Source organism: Larus michahellis, chromosome 8, assembly GCF_964199755.1.
Source record: "Larus michahellis chromosome 8, bLarMic1.1, whole genome shotgun sequence".
NCBI classification, from domain to species: domain Eukaryota; kingdom Metazoa; phylum Chordata; class Aves; order Charadriiformes; family Laridae; genus Larus; species Larus michahellis.
Window position 1 is genome coordinate 7,591,277 of NC_133903.1, and position 18,774 is coordinate 7,610,050.

The following is an 18,774-nucleotide window of genomic DNA, read 5'->3' on the forward strand; positions in this document are numbered from 1 at the left end:
CATCCTGGGTGCCAGCCCTCGCCCGGTGGCACGCAGCACCCAGCACCTGCGCCGGGCTGGACCCCGTCCTGCAGGGAGGGCACGGCCGCCCTCGAGGGCAGCACGAAGCACACGGGCATCCCATGGGCTGCCCTCTCCCTGCCCTCCATCACGGCTCTGCCCCGTGGCTGCCAAACCCTCCAGCCTGCACGGGGAGGGGGCAGAGCCGCAGCCCCCGCCAGCACCCAGCAGCATCTACGAAAATACTTTATTGTGGAAGTGGGATGTGCAGGAGCTCTCTGTACAGTACAAACCAACAGCAGCAACGCAGTCACCAGCACACAGACACTCAACGACAGCACCCAAAGCCCACCTTGGAGGGGCAGTGGGAGCCGCAGGGGGGATGGCCCCTATGTCACCTTGGGCCTGGCGTTGAGGCGGATGATGGCCCGGTAGTCCCGCACCAGGTCCCGCAGCTGGTCCAGGTAGGGGTTGATGTTCTCCTCCATCCACTCCTCCACCGTGTCAGGGAAGTAGACCCTCTCCAGGTGGGTGCGCAGGTCACGGACGAAGCTCTCCCAGTCCTCGTGGAGCCTGGCAGGGGGAGAGCGGGGGGTCCAGCTCTCTCCTGCAAGGCACCCCATAGCCAAGCCCAGGGCCCCTCCCAGCCCCACGCAGGCCCTCAGCACCACGTACTTCAGCACCTTGCTGCCGAAGCTCTCCATGTTGCGGGGGTTGCCGAACTGGTGCTTCCGGTGATAGAGGCTGAACCAGCCTTTAATGGCGCTGGGGAGGCATGAGGGGAGTGGGGGCACAGAGGCCGCCTGGGGATGGGGAACTGCACGCTGGGCAGGTCCCCTTCCTTGCCAAAACTCTCGTGCTCCAGCCCGGAGGCCAGAGACAGCCAACCCCGCTGCCTCCCACCACCCGTTACCTTTCCTCCTCCAGGGCTTTAAGGATGCTCTCCTTCAGGTGGCCATTAACCTGCTCAACCATGTGGTAGATCTCCGCGCCAGGGAATGCTCCCCTGCCCTCACTGGGGGATAGGACAGAGGAGGAAGAGGTGAGAACCCAACACGTGGGGTGCACCAGTCGTGCCAGGGCTCCGGGCTGGGTGAACCCCAGCACCCTGCATGGCTGGAGGACACCCATCCCTGCCCCAGGTGGGTCTAGGACTGGGGAATTTGGGTAAGCAACCTGCTGCTCCGCTCCAGCGCATCCCTTCTGATGCAACTGGGGGCAGCAGTGCCACGCACCAAGTGCTCTGCTCCAGCTGCATGCTCTGGAAGCCCAGCGCGTCCAGGACCTTCCTCTTTGTCTCTTCTGTGAAGCCCCCTGGGGAGGGCAAGGAGAGGGGCAGAGGGGCCCGAGCCATCCCACTGTCAGGCGTCCCCGGAAACTGGGGGAGCTGAAGCTCTCCTTCCCCTGCTTCCCACCCCACTCCCAGCATCCTTCCCTGCCTGCAGGACAGGGTCTCTGGGTGAGGGACATGGGGGATGAGCCCAGCCGCGAGGGCTGGTCCGGTGCCGGCGGCAGGGGGGTGGCTCACCGTTCACCAGGGTCTGCAGGCAGATGGCCAGGGAGGGGATGCCGACGGGCAGCAGCTCGCAGAGCACCGAGTAGTGGTCGTACCTGCGGAGCGGGGCCAGCCGTGCCATCATCTCCTGTGCCACTGCCGGCAGGGCCGTGTGGGCACTGGGGAGGGTGGGGGTGCCGCCGTCCCTCACCTCTGCCAGCCGGTGAGGACGATGCCCTGGAAGTGCAGCGGGGCCAGCCGTGGCAGGGCCTGCATCACCTTCAGCCAGCTCAGGTGGTTTTTCAAGTGGTAGCTGAGGGGGGGCCAGGCCTGTGCCGGTCCTGTGGTGCCCTTGAAGGCGCTGGCGAACCACACCGCTTCGAAGCCGCTCTCCGCGTACTTGGTGAGGAATGGCCCTGCAGAGGGACAGGCATGAGCCACCAGTGCCACCACCCACAAGGGGTTAGCGGGGGGGTCACTGGGGGGTGTCCTCCCCGCCAGCCCCCAGAGCCTGCACGCCGCCTTACCGATCTGCTCAGCCTCGAAGTCGGGTGCGTAGAACCACACCACGGGCAAGACATGCTTTGCTATCCCGGACTCTGTGGGGGGAGCAGGGATGGGGACGTGGGCACTGGTGCCAGTGGCACGAGGATGCCTGGGGGTCCTCATGCTCCCCCGAGACCCATGTCCCCACAAAGCCAGGCGTGGGCTCCTGCCGGCCACTGGGCAGGACATCTGTCAGGGTGGCCACGTGGACCAGCACAGCCGACCCCCAGCTCAGGTGCCACCACTGCCATCCCCATCCTCTCACCCCGCAGGGCTCCCACGCTGATCTTCCTCAGCATGTCGTCCCACATGAGCGCCCGCAGCCCCCTGTACTGCGTGGCGATGAAGCTCAGCACCTCCTTGATGTGCTTCAGGTACATGGTCCCCGTGTCACCCCTGTTGTGGCTCATCCAGTTCTTGGAGTCCATCCCCTCTCCAAGATGGAAGACCTGGATTTAGGGGGGAAAAGGTGGATGCTCAGCACCCCTGGGAGCACACCTACGAGTGCCCAGGGCGAGGGCTGGGGTCCCTGCATGGCCCATTGCCCACCTCATCCGCGCCGATGTGGATCCAGGTGGAGCGCCTGTGCTTCTCGATCACCTGTGACAAGATGCTCTTGAGCAGGGCCAGGGTGTCGGGGATGTGGGGGTTGAAGCTGTTGGGGAAGCGCTCGACCTCCCGCAGGTGCTGGTACTTCTCGTGCTTGAGGATGAACTGCGCAGGAGGAGCCATCAGGGGCGAGTTTCCAGGCCATGGGCCAAGGGGATATAGGATGAGGAGTAGGAATGGGACCCCCTACCTCCACATGCCCAAAGGTCTGCACCAGGGGAACCACCTCCAGCTTGTGGAGCTCGGCCAGCTGCTGGATCCGCTCGATGTCCTCCTCGCTGGGAGGGCAGGGACAGGCTCACCAGGGGATGCCAGGGCAGAGGGCGGAGTGTGAGGGCACTCCCTCCTCCTTCTCCTCCTCCGGCACCCTGCCCGTGCAGCCCTGGCCACCCCATGCCTGTGTGGACTTTACTATGGGGACACAAATATTGACCCGGCGGGGCAGGGAGCTGGTCTGATGGCGGCACAGCCCGGCACTCTGACCACGGTTATCACGGGTCCAGGTGGGTCACACCCAGCCTCTGGCACACCGGGACCTGCCAGGGCTGCACCGAGTCGGCAGCCCCCGGCCAGCTCAGCACGCAGCCCCGGCTCACCTGTAAGCATACGGGGACTTGAGGATTTCCAGCTCCCCCTTGAAGGGGAACATGTCCTCGTACTCGATGAGGATGCCGTTGGCTCCCAGCTGGGACAGGAGGGGGAACACCTGTGGGGCAGGCAGGGTGGACTCAGACGGTGGGGACGGCACAGTCCCTGGGGACCAGCAGGGACAGCCAGCAGGTCGAGCCTTGCTCTGCCTCTGCCCCCTCGGCACGTCCCTCCCTGGCGCCTCCCGCCAGTCCCTGGGCATCCTCACCTGCTCCAGGTAGGAGACCCTGGGCGCAGCTCCCTTGAGGTCCAGGTGGACCAGCCTCATCTCGGTGGCGCTGGCATCCCTGGGGACCTGCTGCCCAGGCTCTTGCCTTGGGGCTGTTATCTTTGCCACGGGGATCTTCACAACCTGGCTCTGGGGGCCGGTGTCCAGGATGGTGTCACCCGTGTCCCCCCAGAACCCACTGTCCTTGCTGACGTGCTTGTGCAGCTCCAGGGTAAAGCTGCAGGGAGTGGAGCAGGGCTGGGGGTGCCGCAGGGCATGGGGGCACCAGCTGCCCCCCAGCACCAGGCCCCCATGCAGGCATGGCCCAAGGGCTCCCTACAGACCCTGACCCCACTGGGGACACCCACCCACACCTGGGGTCCTGCTGTCACCTCACCTGTCGCGGAAGAGGAACTTGATGCCGGCCAAGGCCACGAGGAGCAGCACGACGAGGCGCAGCAGGTTCAGCCTGTGGCTCCGCTGGAAGGCCATCTCTGCGGGGCACACACAGGGGTCCGGCCATGCAGCAGCACCCCGAGGGACCCTGGGCACAGGTGACCCCGCGCAGCCCCATGTACCATGCCCTGCTCCCCTGACCAAGGCAGCATAAGACCCAGAGAAAGGGGACACAGAAGACACCCCTCCCACCACCCTGGTCCCCGTCAGAGACATGCCCCTGGTGCACCCATGTCCCTCTTACCTCATGTGCCCCAGCACGGGGCCAGTGGCCAGACCTGCCTTTGCCTCTGCCTGCAAGGGCACAGCCTCCTTGGGCTCTGCCAGCACAGGAACAAACACAGCGGTGGCTGCAGGGCAGGTCCCCACTGGGGGATCCCCTTGAGCTGCCGTGTCACCTCCGAGAGGAGGGCTGTGTCACGGGGTGGCTGGGTGGGGTGGCATCACAGGGTGGGCATGGGGCAGCCAGGTCCCAGCCAGGCACGGGAGGTGACACCCCTGCGGATGGAGGAGAGGTGGTCAGTGACCTCCAGGACACGCTGGGCTGCTCCGAGGATGGGCATGAGCATGGGCACCAGCATGGGCACCACCAGCGTGAGGGCGGCAGCCTGGATTCCCCCAGCACCCACAGGGACAGGCACACGCCGTGCGCAGCCAACAGCATCTGCCCGGAGAGGTAAATCCCACCCGGCACCATGGAAAGGAAGGGGCATGAGCTGCTTCACCCAGTGGAAAATAACCTCAGAGCAGGGCAGGAGCCCAGCGGGGTCCATCCACCTGGGGTTAGAGCTTGGCAAGAGGAGCTGCCACTTTCCCTGCAGAGGGGGAGAGGGACGAGGGTGCTGCCGCTGCCGGGGGCTGCGAAACACAGCACTGCGCAGGGGGAGGCTGGGCTGGTCAAACCGATGTATTATCCCTCGTGGGATACGTAGGACAGGCCACGCAGGGTGCAGGGAAGAGCTCGTGTCAAAGAGCTGTCACCATTAAGATTAATAAAATTCATCTGAAATCTTTTTTTCCTAAACCAATTTTGAGAACTCCTGAGATGGGGATCTACCAATTCAGAGGAAAGTGAGACCCAAACCAAGGGCAGTCTCTGCAGGGGAGGGGGCAGCAGGTGCCCCTTCCCTGGTGCCCCCCACGGCCACAGCTCAAGGGGTTGTGCAGAGATTTGTACCCGCTGGTGCATGACCAGCCCGGACACCGAGACCCACAGCAGCATCCCGTGTGGCACCGTGGCTGCAGCGGGAGATGCTCAGCCAGGCCAGACCCCGTTGAGCAGCAGCACCAGGGGCACTGCCACAACCGGGGACACCGCTCCCGTGAGCCCCGGGGAGCCACCAACCTCTGCAGCCCCAACACAACCCCCTGGGAAAGGGTGGCATTGCAGTGGAGAACACCAAGGACAGCCTGTGCCCCCTGCTCCTGCAGCCCCCTCGGGGCTCCTCCTTGCCCAGGTGACAAGGGGACAGCGTGACGCCTGCTCCCACCCCGGGGAACCCAGAGCCACCCTACTGTGGGCAGCACATCTCCCATGGTCCCTGCAGCACAACAGGCAGGAGGCAGCACGAATCCTCCTGGAAGCTGCACACAAGAAGCACTAACATAATTTCTGCCCTTTTTTCCCCTTTTTTGGCAATTCTGGCGTGTGTGGCAAGGCAGGGATGGGGCAGCGCATCAGCACCCCCGGGCAGCCCCCCAGCCCGGCAGCCACTGTGGGCGCCGGAGCAACTGCCACCAGCCCTTTTAGTGACTTGCCACCCAAACACGCTGAAGTTTAGGGTTAAATTACACGTTGCCAGATTTGGGAACTGAAAAGCAGATTTTGGCTCCTGCCGGCGCCCAAGCGGCTCAGCTGATCGCGAGGGTTTTGTTTGTGTTGCCAGAGCAGTGGCACCGGGGGAGAGCCGCGCTGAGCCGCCCTGCGCCTCCGGCTCTGAATGAGCCCTTTTGCTAGACACAGCCCTAATCCCTGCCGACACGCTCCTCCTGCACACTGCCACGGGGCACAGGGCGGGCACCACGGCCGGGACCCTTGGCGTGTCCTGCAGAGCCAGCGCGGGACGTGCTGTGCCCAGAGCACGAGGCCCCAGCAAGGCCACATTGCGGGGCAGGGCAGCACCATGCAGGAGGGAGCTGGAGCATCCCTGCTCCGTCCCCGTCACCCGGTACCCATGGGTACCCAGTCCCCTGGTGCTTACACACAGGAGGCAGGGCAGGAGCCTATTTTTGGGGCAGTTTGTGCCCACGCTGTCCCCTGTGCTCATGTCCCTACGTGAAAAACATGCCTTATGCTCAGCGCTGCACCTGCTGTGCTGCAGGGGACAAACACAGCACCCGCTCCTTGCCCTGCCTGTCCCTGCTGCATTTCCATCCCGCCCGGCCCTGGATGCTCCTGGCAGCTCCAGCACAGCCCAGCAGGGTTGTGCCAGGCTGGGGATGGCTGCCAGCCCAGGGCTCACCTCTGATGGGTGCACGGGAAGAGAGGGGAGATCCACGGCCCCCAGGCACGGGGCAGGCGGGAGCAGGGAGCCCAGCACCCAGGAAGGCCATAAATATGCAAAGTGCTAATCATGCTGTCATGGGAACACAGCGCCTGATCGGAACGGGGATAAATATTTAGACAGACGCTGTCAGCTCGCCAGGATTTGGCGTTTTTAATATATGTTATCTTATTTAAAGAACAGGTTTCCAGGGCTTGAGCATCCCTGGCACAGGCCAGGCGAGGGCAGGCGGAATGGGCATACGCCAGCAGTGGGGCACAGCACCGAGGGGTGATGAGGGGCAGCCACGATTCTGTGTCCCTGTGCCGACAGGAGATCCCTTCGCAGCGAGGGCTCGGCTGATTGATGCCGCTGGTCCAACCCAGCATCTCGCCGCTAGCACCCGCTATATTTATTAATTTGACATCTTCCACTGACAACCCTTTGGGGACAGGGCTGGCATAGTCCCTCGGAGGCTGGGAAGAGCCCATGGCTCCTCACAACCAGACAGCCTGACTCAACTCTCTTAGCAGCTGCTGTGTGAGGAGGGGGCTGGGCCCTCGACCCCTCCCCTGCCTCCACGCAGCCCACATGGGTTTTGCTTCCAGCTCCCGGAAACCAGCCCAGCTCCCTGCTTACCTTCGCGAGCCAGGAGAGGAGAATGGAAGCAAACCCAAACCTCAGCCTGGAGAGAGCAGGGTCACAGGGAGGACAGAGATGGGGTGGCAGGTGCTGACCGCAGCCCACGGGCCAGTGGAGAGGGTTTTGGGTGCCACCGCGGGGTCTGCATGCTGCCCGGCTGCCCACCGCCCCGCTCCAGCATTCCCCAGCCATTGCCATGCCAAACCCTCGCTCCCGTCGGCGACGACGGTGCGGCCGTGGGAAGAGTGACGCCGCTCCGTGCACACTCATGTGCACGCTCACGCGCTTCCAGAGCCTTCCTCGGTCAGCCCAGAAGAGAATGTCCCTGTCCCTCGCACCCAGCCCGGGTGTCCCCCGTGGGATGAGCTACCCGTCGCCAGGGGCCACGGCATTGCAGCCCCATGGCTAGGGGCTTCTGCGTGGGAAGGCTGCAGACCGTCCCCCCCCGCAGGACTACAGCCCCCACGGCAGCAGGAGGGGACTGCTCCCCTGGCCCCCGGACAGAGGTGTCCCCTGTTCCCGCTCCGGGACGCTGGGGCACACCCAGCACAACCCTTGGGCATGGGGAGGGGGGGGCTTTCCGCATCCCACCCAGCCCAATGCGCTGCCGGGGCTCCACCCGCAAGCCTGGGGCACCCCGAGCCGCGTTCCCCCGCGCCACGGTACCCCTCGGGCATCCCTGCATCCCACGGCAACCTGCAGGCTCCGCTGGGCATCCCTGCGGCACCGGTCCCCACTGCGGCACCGGGCATCCCCCCGAGCATCCCTGCATCCGCCCGGGCATCCCTGCATCCGCCCGAGCATCCCTGCATCCGCCCGAGCATCCCTGCGGCACCGGGCATCCCTGCATCCCCGTTCCCTTCTGCGGCCCCGAGCATCCCCGGCCCTTACCGGCAGGTGCGGGGCCGCCGCGGGCACGGCCGGGAGCGGACGCGGGCGCGGACCGCCGCCGCCGCTCCGCTCTTAAAGGGCCCGGGCGGCGCCGGTGCCGCGGGCGCTGCGGCGGTGCGGCGCGGGGCCGAGGCCGAGCGGCAAGGGAGGAGGGATGCTCCGGCTCCCGCTACCCGCCGTGCGCAGCGGGGCGGCACCGGCAGGGCGGGGACGGTGCCACACGCCCCAGTGCGACACCCGCACGGCGGGGGACACCGGCACAGGGCGGAGACGCCGCTCTCCCTGCCTCGGGGTGGCACCGACCCAGAGGGTTGGCCGTGCCCTGTGTGTGCCAGGTGTGTGCCCGCCCCGTGTGCCCGGTGCCCGCCCGGTGCCCGACCTCCCCGCCGTGCTCGGCGCTGCACAACCGCCCTCGGCGCTGCGCCCCCTGGCGGCGCGGCTGGAACCGGGCTCCCGCTCCCGCCCCCCCCCTCCTCCCCGTGCCCCGTGGTCTCGCCTCACCCCCCCCCCCACTCCCCGCACGTTAGTATCGCCCGCCGCCGCGCTCGTGCGCATGCGCCCTCCGGCGGACGAGGCTGCGCGCTGAGGCGGGGCGCCGTGCGCATGCGCAGCCGCAGCCCCGGGGTCCCGGCGCATGCGCAGAGCGAGCCGTGCCCCAGCGCCGGCCGCGGCCGCCGGTACCGGCAGAGAGCGGGGGAGGGGCGGGCTCCGGGCTCCCCCGCGGGACCAGTGCACGGGGGGGGGGCGGGCGTGGGCAGGGACCGGGACCGGGACCGGGTGAAGGCGTGGGGGGGAAGAGGGGCTGAACGGGCCCCGGCGGCGGCACCATGAACGCCGCGCAGGGCACGGTGGGCAGCGACCCCGTTATCCTGGCCACGGCCGGCTACGACCACACGGTGCGGTTCTGGCAGGCGCACAGCGGCATCTGCACCCGCACCGTCCAGCACCAGGACTCCGTATCCTTCACCGGGGCCCGGCGGGGCCGCTCCCCCGCCCCACCGGCACCGTTAGCTCGGTGTCACCCCCCGCGGTTGGGAGCACCCTGTCTCACCGGGCGGGTCCCGGCCGCTGCTTCTTCTTACCGACCTTAACGGGCGCCTGCAGCAGGTGAACGCGCTGGAGATCACACCAGACCGGAGCATGATCGCTGCCGCAGGTGAGCCCACCCGGCCCCCTGCCGCCCCGGGCACCGGCACCGGGCAGGGGGACGGTGGTCACCCCCTGCCCGGTCCTGTCTGCAGGCTACCAGCACATACGCATGTACGATCTCAACTCCAACAACCCCAACCCCGTCATTAACTACGACGGCGTGAGCAAGAACATCACCTCCGTGGGCTTCCACGAGGACGGGCGGTGGATGTACACGGGGGGGGAGGACTGCATGGCCAGGATCTGGGACCTGAGGTGGGTGTCCCCCCTCCAGCAGCGCCCCAGAGGTGGCGGAGCTGATTGCACGCTGTTAAACATGCTCCTTTCGCACCATTTTGTTGCAGGTCTCGTAACCTCCAGTGTCAGCGGATTTTCCAGGTGAACGCTCCTATTAACTGTGTCTGCCTGCACCCCAACCAGGTGAGCACTGGCTCCTCCGCGATTTCCCAGCTCCTGCTTTGCCGTGCCTCCTCCAGGTAGACCTGAGGGGCTGCGGAGTCTTACTCTGGCAAATGCGGCAAAAAATCTGGGGCTGGGAGAGGGTGGCCTTCCTGGTGGCACAGCCCCGCGAGCTCTTGGTGGCGTTGCTGGACAAGCAGCCGCCAGCTTCCCGCACCCAGGCTGCTGCTAGGAGCTTTGGGTCAGTGTGGGAACACAGCCCGCGTGTCACAGGAGCTGCCACGGCAGACACCAACGTTGCTTTGTGCGGTGGAGGAAACCTCCCCGAGCAGCGGCGCTGGGAGCGAGCAGGTACCGCGGGCTCACGTTGTGCCTGCAGCAGGCATCCATGCTGCAGCCCGCGGGCTTTGTCCGCTGAGCTCGTTTGCCAGCTGGCGTGTTTGTGCTAATTACCTGGTGGCTGTTGCAAAGGGAGAGCGTAGCGGCTGCGCTGAGCCTCTCATCCCGTAGGAGGGGACACTCCTTTGGGGCCATCTCTGTCCCAAGAACATAACCAAGGGGATGTGATGGGAGTGGAACGGGTGGCACAGCGTGGGCTGGGAAGCTTGAGGGTGGCACCGCTGCGAAGAAAAAGCATCTCAGGGCCAGTGGCGCCCGTTACCTTTAGGACTTTGGTCAGATTTGCTCAAGATTCTCCCGTCGGTTCAGACGCTGTTGATAAACAGGGGGATGGCAGGGGCTTGGGAAACGAGGCTGAAAGGGAGCGCGGTGCATTAGAGGGGACGGCGGTGAAAATCAATACGTATCATTGCAGTGTTAATAAGCCGTCTGGTCCATTTTGTATTCACGGCGCTGCAGGGTTTGATTGCAGACATGGCAGTGTGAACCTTGTGAAAAGCTGACTAATAGAAACGTTTCTTTGTGCATTTGATTTTGCAAGGTTTAATTTTGCAAGTCCAGCATTTCAGACCAGATTTGAGATCAATCTTTGGACCAGAGTTTACCCAAATGCTGCTGATGCTCCTATAGTGCTGCGTTGTGAGAATGTATTGCGTTAAAACAAATGCTGTTGTACATACATCTTACATGTGACATAATCACTAACGAAGATGCTGCCGCGTTGCAGAAGTGTTGGTTTGTGAGCAGAACACAGTAAACGAGTCCAAAGGTGGCAGTATTTATTCAGATAACTCTGGATTGCTCTGCAGTCTCCTGCTTCAGCATTGCTCATCCAGTTATCCGAGAGAGATTTCTCATGGCCTGGGAAAAGCCGTGATGGCTTTAGCAATTGCACTTACACCTGTAAAGAGCGGGCTAAGGACTGAGGTGTCCAGAAGATGCTTCTGCGCTGCGCAGTCAGCTAAATGTATCGAGCGATGGTTGTCTTCCTCAGAAAAAAGCCTTTGATCACAGGTACAGGATTAGCTGTGCCTGATGACCTGATCTCCTCTAGGGATTCTGCTAAAAATACGGACAGTGCAAGACTGTCGATAAAAGCCCTGGTTTTAGTGGAGAGCCGCCAGCATTATCTTGTGCTCTGAGCACAGGATCGGAGCCAGAACTCCTGCCCTTCAGCTGGCTCTTGTCCTTCCCCTGAGAAGGGGAGAGAGAGAAAAATCCATTTAGGCTTGTGTTTTTCAGGTATCTGTACACTCTTGAGTGCTTCAGTTGTTCACTGGCCAACTCATGTCTTAATGCCCGCTTCTCAGACGTGCTGAAAATAATTTGGCTTCTGTGGATGTTGTTTGGAGCTGTAGCGGTTCTGGAAATCAGGCAGCCGCTGTCTGCTCTGGGGTTTATAAAATTAGCAAACACTTCTGGAAAGGTAAACAGCCTTTTTGCAGAGTGTAACGTGAGATTAGCGCTCTGATGGCTCTCAGCGTACAGGAGTGGTCATCAGGCTGCTGGAGCTCTGAAACAGCCTTGTGCTGGGGAAATAAATAGGCAAAACAGGACCCTGATGCTTAAAACCAGAGCAGGGCTCCACGCGGTGCTGCACGGGCACAATCTGGGCATCGGCTTGGGGCTGCTGCTCGTGGGGTTCTCAGAGAGACGAGGCTGCTGTTTTCCTGCAGGCAGAGCTAATTGTGGGTGATCAGAGCGGTGCCATTCACATCTGGGACCTGAAGACAGACCACAACGAGCAGCTGATTCCAGAGCCCGAAGTTTCCGTGAATTCAGTTCACATCGACCCCGATGCCAGTTACATGGCGGCTGTCAACAGCTCGGTGAGCTCCGATGGCCTCGAACGCGGGATAGGATTTACGGTGCTCCGGCAGCTGCTGGGCTGTGCCTCCCGTGGGCAGAGGCAGATGGTTTGCACGTACCAGCTTTGCCCTGGCTTTGCTGTGCCGCGGTTGGACGTGGACAGACTGGGTTGCTTTTGGGTGGGTGACCACCAGCCCCGGCCACACATCCCCCTGTCTCGCCGCAGGGAAATTGCTACGTGTGGAACCTGACGGGCGGCATTGGAGAGGAGGTGACCCAGCTGATCCCCAAGACCAAGATCCCAGCTCACAACCGCTATGCCCTTCAGTGCAAGTTCAGCCCCGACTCCACGTGAGTGTGTGCCAGCCCCTCACCTAGCTTTCCTGGCAGGCAGAGACCAGCTGTGCCTCCAGCTGTTGGCTGATGCTGGTTCCACATGGGACCATGCAGATTCCCCAGGGAGGAGCGGGACAGGACACACTGGGACTGGGTTGCTGTCAGGGGCATCCCAGCTTCGTGCACCGGAATTTCGGTGAGCTTTGCTGCCACGAGCTGTTCTTACACCTGGGATCGAATTGCTGATCTCGGAGAGCAAAGTGGTGAATTCTGCGTACTCCCTCACTGAGTCTGGCTTGAATCTCGTAAGGCAGATGACATAGGTGTAAAGAAATCTCATCACAATGAATGCAGGTCTCCAGTTGATTACTGCTCCAGGCCCCCATTAACAAGAGGCCCTTAGGTGGACAGCGTGACTAATAAGGTTGCCCTCACATTTCTCTTCCTTGCAGGCTCTTGGCTACATGTTCTGCAGATCAAACTTGTAAGATCTGGAGGACTTCAAACTTCTCTCTGATGACAGAGCTGAGCATTAAGAGCAATAACCCAGGGGAAACGTCCCGGGGCTGGATGTGGGACTGCGCGTTCTCCGGGGACTCCCAGTACATCGTCACAGGTGAGGTGCTGCTGCACTCCTGCCCTTGGCCCACCGCTTGATTTGGGCTATGCCAGGCCCCCAGCAGCAGGGCCTGCACTAGCACAGGGCTTAGCGGTTTCTCTAACTGGGACATTGCCAAATGCTGGTGCACCAGTATGTGCGAGGAGACAACACCCAGCCTCGCGCCTGCAGCGCAGTCTGGTAACTCCCATAAGCATTTTGCCTGTGCTACAATAGGGCATCTGTTTAAACTGGAGAGATGATCTTCCTGTGTGCACTTTATTTCACCTGGTAGCAGCGCTGCTTGCCGTACGCAGCATGACAATCCCTTCAAAACATGTAATTTCCACAGTAACTTCTCTTTGAAATAATTAAAATCTTACGTAATACAGAAATGCGCTAAGCTTGCTCCCTTACCCGTCATCAACAGCCCTAATAATGGTGTTGAATGAAGCAGGAGAGAAGTCTTAGAATAATAAAATAAAAGTTTAAAGGGTAATGCAATACATCCCACTCCTCTCTTCCGTTTCTGTTCCAGCCTCCTCTGATAACTTGGCCAGACTTTGGTGTGTGGAGACGGGAGAGATCAAGAGGGAATACAGCGGCCACCAGAAAGCAGTCGTCTGCCTTGCTTTCAATGACAGCGTGTTGGGATAACGGTCACGTGTGGGAAGGAAAGGACATCTGCTTGTTTTCCCTTGTCTTACAGTGGCAAGGACCCTCTCTGGAGCCCGAGACATGCACTTGTAACCGTCCCCTCCTCTGATGGAGAGGGCTCGGTCTCTGGCAGAAGCAGCTGCATCTGCTTGGAGTGAGACCAGGCTTCAGCTCCGAGCAGATCATTACCGAAACGCGTGTGGCCTCTAAGGGAGGCCGCTTGGACAAAAGGGAATGGGAGAGGGAGGCACAGCCCCACTGAGGGGAGCTGGGTATGGTTCGGCTGGAGGAATCCCTGTGGCATCGGCTGCTGACAGCTTTGTGTTGTTCTTGTACCCCAAAGTGGAAAAAAAAAAAAATACCAGCCTTTCTACGTGACGGCATTGGCTGAGCAAAGAGAGGAAAGGCAGCTGTTGTCTTGTTTTGCAATCCCTTTATTCAAAGTGTATTTCACAGACTTGGAGAGCTGCACTCTTATAAAGCCAACCACCCCCAACAAATGTAATAACCTTGTGTTGAACAGGGCCTGTAGCCACAAAACACTAGCTGCTCCACGTGATTCCTCTAGGCCTGGGTCTCCTAATACCTACGAACAAGATGCAGCCCTGGAGCACAGCTGCAAATAAAGTGTCTGTACTGACAGTGCTGAGCCGAGTCCTGTTATTTTTCTAAGCTCTCCTGAACTGCACCGTGAAATCAGCAGGAAGCTTTTGGGGGATACTGTAGATGTTACCTTCCTCGTTGAAATCAGAGGCTTTTCAGGAATCTGGTTCAAGTATGTAGGGCAGCGAGAGGGCATCCGCAGCTGCCGGCCTTACTCAGGGAGGTAATAGAAGCAGATAGACACACAAATGTTGCTTGGAAAACAGATGTCAATGCAAAGGTAGATCAGCCGCTGCTTCCCCGGACCTGCCAAATGAGCAAGGACAGAAGCAGGATGAGAGGAATGCTTTGCAGTCCTGAGGATACGAGTCCCTGGGGAGCCAAACAGATGGGAAGCCTCAGGGAATGACCTTTCTCATTAAAGCTGGAGTCAGACGGAACAGAATGAGAGCTCGGCAGGCTGCTTTTGGTGAAGATGAAGGTGACAAGTATTAAGCCAACAGCGTCGCAGGGGACTGCTCAGTGTTGCGGTTGTGCCGTGCCATCAGGCTGCGCTGCCCGGGGAAGGGGGTGCGGAGCCTTTCCCAGCAGGTCGTGGGTACGAGCCAGCGCTGGGCCATCGCTGAACAATGGTTTGATTTTGAACTAGAGGTCACCTGTCCCGGACCTTGGCAGCCTGTCCCGGGACACGCATCAGATTTTGCGCAGCAGAGCCTGCTCCTCTTAGATGTACTAGAAACAACCGTGCTTCCTTCTTCTGCAAAGGGACGCGTACAACTTACCCTGCCCTCTCCTGACCCAGAAGATGGATGTCTGCTCGCACAGGGCTTGGACAGCCTCCCCCAGGCTTTTGGGGTCCACTTGTTCCCCTGCCAGAATGCCCAGGAACTCCCGGTAGTACTTGGTCTGGTTATTCTGATGTAGCAGCTGATCAGTCTGAAAGAAATGTTCCCGTTAATTCCTCCTGAGGCGCTTTGCCCCTCCTGGCGCTGCCCTCCGGCCCCACAGACCTGCTGTCTCTCTCCAGGCACCCAAGGAGCAGTCTCTACCCCAGCAGTAAGGGCAGGGATGCTCGCTCTGTCCGGAGCAGCCTCCTGGGGGTAAGGCTGGAGCGGGGACAGCCCGCGGCCCCTCGCGAGCCCTGCAGCTTGGGAAGCTCTTATGGGCGCTGCATCCCTACACTCCTCTGGGTTAAACACTGCCCATCGCTTTCCAGCCAGGTGGGAATGGCCGCCGAAGGGACAAGGAGCCCCCGAGGAAATGGAGAGCAGATGGTAGGGGCACAAAAAAATAAGGCCTTCTGTCTTCTTGAAACAGAATCTGCCCCCTGCCCACGCATCCATTAACATTTTGTTCGGAGGGTCCGTATACATGATTTACTCCCAACTTTTTCCCCTGTGAATTGGCAACAAACCCCCTTTGTTTTTTGTTTCCCGGAATTTTGAGCAGGTAACAGAATCCAGTGGGAGCGGGTCCTGCGAGAGCCCTGCTATTCACCTCTGTGGGACACATCCCCCTTCCCCAGCCTGCTACTCCGCTGTTTCTCACAAGATAAGATGTCGGTAGAACCGGGAGTTGCTGCTCTGAGCTCGTGCGCTGCAAGCCCGGGACTGCAAGACAGAGCTCTGCTCCTGCGTAAGATGCCAACCCAGCCCTTCCCCAAGAAAGCTCTCAGAGCCCCCCAAAATAGGGGGCTGCCACTGCTACCCTGCTGCTGGGAGAGCCCAGCGTTCATTTAGACACACTTGGGATGCTGATGTGCAAGAGTCACCACCGTGAACACAAACCCATGCAGGACAGGGCCTTCAGCAAGCTGGGATTCTGTGCAAAGCCCAATTCACCACCCCCGTCAGCTCAGCCACCCCCGGGGAACAGTCCCAGCAGCTGCTCACTCTTTGCTCAGACGTGTTGAGAGATGTCTGCAGGGTCTGGTGGTCCCAGGCATCCATCCTCCTCAGGTAGCACGCGTGTTGCTCCACCGGCTTGTAGCACACGTAGCCCTGCAAGACAGATCATGCCCTGTTACAGCAGGCAGCGGCACGCACCGCAGCTGTCTTTAGAGCCAAAAAAACAGACATTCCTCCTTTTGCCCTGCATTGTCTTTCCTAACTAAAGGTGCTGAGAAAGGCACCAAACAGTAGTAGCTGGTAGATGTTTTTCCTGGTCTACACCTCCTGCTCCCACCCCAGCGGCTCTTCTCTCAGCAGCCTGGGCTCCTCCGCTCGCATCCCCGCTAACGAGGCAGGTAATTATCCCAACACACTTACGTTCCTGCTGTCATACAGCACCACGGCGGTGTGGTTACTCTGCGAGGTTATGTAGTAGGTGACAGTGCTCCTGGACTTGTCCACCAAGGCTGTCTGGTTCCTCAGCGGGTCTTGCTGGCCCTGGAGCGTTAGCCGGACGAGCTGCGAGCCATCCTGGGCACAAAGAGGGTGAGGGCAGCACCAACCATCAGCTGTTTAGCGCTCATGCACAGCATCTCCCTGCCAACATCCCCACCCGGACCCTTCGCTGGTCCTTGTTGCTTCTCTGAATTATTTAGCAGCAGAGAAAAGCGGGCCCTGACCCAAGGGAGGGGGGCAGATCTGGGAAGCAGACCGCTCTCCATCGCGCAGGGCTCGGGGAGAGGCGCCGGTGCCCCTCGCGCCGAAGGCACCCACCCTGCCTGGGTGCTGCTGGAGGATGGGGACAGGGGACTCGCCAGCCTCTGCCGCTGCCACGCACGGCGGGAGGCTGGGATCTGCGTCCCCGCCAGCACGGCTCGCTGGCAGCAGACACAGCAGACACGCTCCCCCTCCGTCTCGGAGGCCACAGCCACACGTTGGAACGCGCCTGCTTAGCAAAAATACCAGCTTGCGGCTATATTTACAAACGGTGCGCTGAAGTTCCTTTAATTGGAGCAACGGCTTCTGGCAGGTGCGTTGCAGGGGTGAGACAGCCGCTGCTCGGCTCCCTGCCTGCAGCGCTGCCGCCTTCCTGCCCTCCTGCCTGCAGGCTGCCTGCCACGGGGGTAACCCGCCAAACCCAGCCTCGTCTCACCCCGTTCCTCCCTCCCGGCACAAATCACGGCTGTGGGCAGGAGTTTTCCTGCCTGGATCGGGATCCCTTACCTGGGCAGAGCCGGGGGAGAAGCTGAGAACCCCCACAATGCTGATGCCAACAACTGCGAAAAACAAGGCAACGGATAAGATGATCCAGAACGTCCTGGATGGAGCTGTGAAGTGTGCTGCCGCCCTCCTGTCCTGGGAGAAGGAAAGAGCTGGAGTTAAACTTAACCCTTCTGCTGGTTGTTCTTCACCATGAAACGCGCTTCCCGCTCACAACAAATCACTGTGCAAACCGCTGGGGTTTGAACGCAGAACTGCCAGAACATGGCGGCAGCCCCAAAATAATGCCGCTTTTATCCCAGAGCGATGGAGTTTCAGATCCGACATCCCAGTAACCAGCACCCCCACAGCCGAGCACTTTCCTCCTGCGGCCAGGGGAGTGTGCAAACGCTGCCCGCCCGCCGAGGAAGGGCTGGAGCAGGAGGCTTTCCGCAAACAGGGGCGGCTGCTGCTGCGCTTTAGCAGCAAATTAAATTATTTCGGTTTATGGAGGAAATCCCCGGGAGAACCATCAGCATTTGAAACAGGCCCCATGCACAGTGATCCTGCTTCCTTGCCCCTCTGTGTGTCTGGCTGTATTTTATTTTTCTTGGTAAGTTGTTCTCCACGGAAACCAAGCAAAAGAGCTTGGCATCATGCGGCAGTTCTAGTGGCTCGATTAAAATTCACTTTAATTCTTATATTGAAACAATTCAATTTAACCTAATGGCACATGAAAAGCATTTTTACAAAGCAGAAAGAATGTGCTTTCAATAAGAGAGTTTCGACCACACTAAAAAAAATAATCTGTTTTTCAATCTTCTAAAGCACATAGAGAAATTCAATAACTGCCCATGGTTAGATTTGCTACAGCTGCCCAAACTCTTCAAGCCTCTGGGTCAGTTACTGATCTTTTTCGGTGATACGTAACTTCCAGATACATTCCACTAGAAAAACAGCGAGTGTTAACGAAGTTAAAACTGTGCTTAGCTGAAATCTTCTCAATTCCAACGCAACAGAGCCCAAGCCCTACAGTAACGGGCAGGGTTTCAATAGCTAATGAAATTCCCTCGGGTGGGAAAGGTGCAAATAATGAAATCCAGCGACTCCTGTCCCTCGTCAGGCTGCGGTTCACGTGTGCTCGGGCATCCCGAGCGGCTCTGCAGCCTGCGAGCCAGGGTTCTTTGGCATCTCTAACCTGACCGCGCTGCCCTGCCTTGTTACACAATCGGTTTATGCCGTGTAAGTCCGGGCACTTACAAGAAAATCCAGCTGATGGAGTCAGCTGCCTTACAAGGAGCTGAACTGTGGGGTGCTGAGGTTGGGGATGAACAACACCTTACCAGGATCCACGGGAACGGCAGGAGCTCAGCCCCTTCAACAGAGGAATCAAGCAAGCACAGAGCGGGGGCTCTCTGTGCGACAGCTGGGGGACTGGGGATACTCACTGCAGGGACAGCATTGCCGGTGCCGTTCCTACCCTCCATCGTCCGCTTCAGATGAGGACCTCGCTCCTGCAGCTCTGCCGCCTGACGACACACAGACTGTGCATGATCCCAGGCTCCAGGCACGCCTGGGAAACCTAAGCGTGCATCTGCCAAACGTAAATAGGTGTCCCTGGCAGCCAAAGGGCTGCCCAGCCAGGAGCTCCTCAACTCAGAGCTATGGGGAGGGTGAAACCTTAGAGCTGCCACCTGGGGAGAGGAGAAGGGAAAGGGGGGGCGGTAAAACCCAGGGCTGCGGAGCGATGCTGTCAG

The 18,774-nt window shown here is 60.5% G+C and overlaps 3 protein-coding genes across 8 annotated transcripts; 1 reads left to right on the forward strand and 2 right to left on the reverse strand.

The window, feature by feature from the left end:
• Nucleotides 1-233: 233 nt before the first annotated feature.
• Nucleotides 234-8,413, reverse strand: LOC141747608 (hexosaminidase D-like). 6 transcript variants are annotated; one of them, XR_012588771.1, is made up of 15 exons: nucleotides 7,979-8,397; nucleotides 4,207-4,460; nucleotides 3,904-4,000; nucleotides 3,507-3,744; nucleotides 3,247-3,356; nucleotides 2,841-2,928; nucleotides 2,591-2,755; nucleotides 2,307-2,490; nucleotides 2,023-2,094; nucleotides 1,707-1,911; nucleotides 1,529-1,611; nucleotides 1,177-1,314; nucleotides 914-1,015; nucleotides 676-765; nucleotides 234-573 (listed from the first exon to the last, which is right to left on the reverse strand). XR_012588771.1 is itself a non-coding variant. In XM_074598137.1 (15 exons), exons 3-15 carry the CDS (start codon nucleotides 3,996-3,998, stop codon nucleotides 390-392), a joined length of 1,695 nt encoding a protein of 564 aa, XP_074454238.1. In that variant the 5' UTR covers nucleotides 3,999-4,000; nucleotides 4,207-4,460; nucleotides 7,979-8,413; the 3' UTR covers nucleotides 234-389. The 6 variants fall into 6 exon arrangements, 5 of the variants coding, with proteins under 5 accessions (XP_074454238.1, XP_074454242.1, XP_074454239.1 ...); XM_074598137.1 differs by having other exon boundaries at nucleotides 1,236-1,314; nucleotides 7,979-8,413; XM_074598141.1 differs by having other exon boundaries at nucleotides 676-803; nucleotides 1,236-1,314; nucleotides 7,979-8,413.
• A 186-nt stretch (nucleotides 8,414-8,599) lies between these two features.
• Nucleotides 8,600-13,967, forward strand: MLST8 (MTOR associated protein, LST8 homolog). Its single transcript, XM_074596486.1, has 8 exons — nucleotides 8,600-8,934; nucleotides 9,083-9,134; nucleotides 9,220-9,382; nucleotides 9,472-9,547; nucleotides 11,602-11,754; nucleotides 11,961-12,085; nucleotides 12,523-12,686; nucleotides 13,207-13,967. The coding sequence occupies exons 1-8, from the start codon at nucleotides 8,806-8,808 to the stop codon at nucleotides 13,323-13,325; spliced, it is 981 nt and encodes a 326-aa protein (XP_074452587.1). The 5' UTR covers nucleotides 8,600-8,805; the 3' UTR covers nucleotides 13,326-13,967.
• Nucleotides 13,751-17,609, reverse strand: BRICD5 (BRICHOS domain containing 5). The gene is made up of 5 exons (XM_074596488.1): nucleotides 17,042-17,609; nucleotides 16,196-16,348; nucleotides 15,821-15,928; nucleotides 14,711-14,864; nucleotides 13,751-14,234 (listed from the first exon to the last, which is right to left on the reverse strand). The coding sequence occupies exons 3-5, from the start codon at nucleotides 15,875-15,877 to the stop codon at nucleotides 14,140-14,142; spliced, it is 306 nt and encodes a 101-aa protein (XP_074452589.1). The 5' UTR covers nucleotides 15,878-15,928; nucleotides 16,196-16,348; nucleotides 17,042-17,609; the 3' UTR covers nucleotides 13,751-14,139.
• Between the last annotated feature and the right edge of the window lie 1,165 nt (nucleotides 17,610-18,774).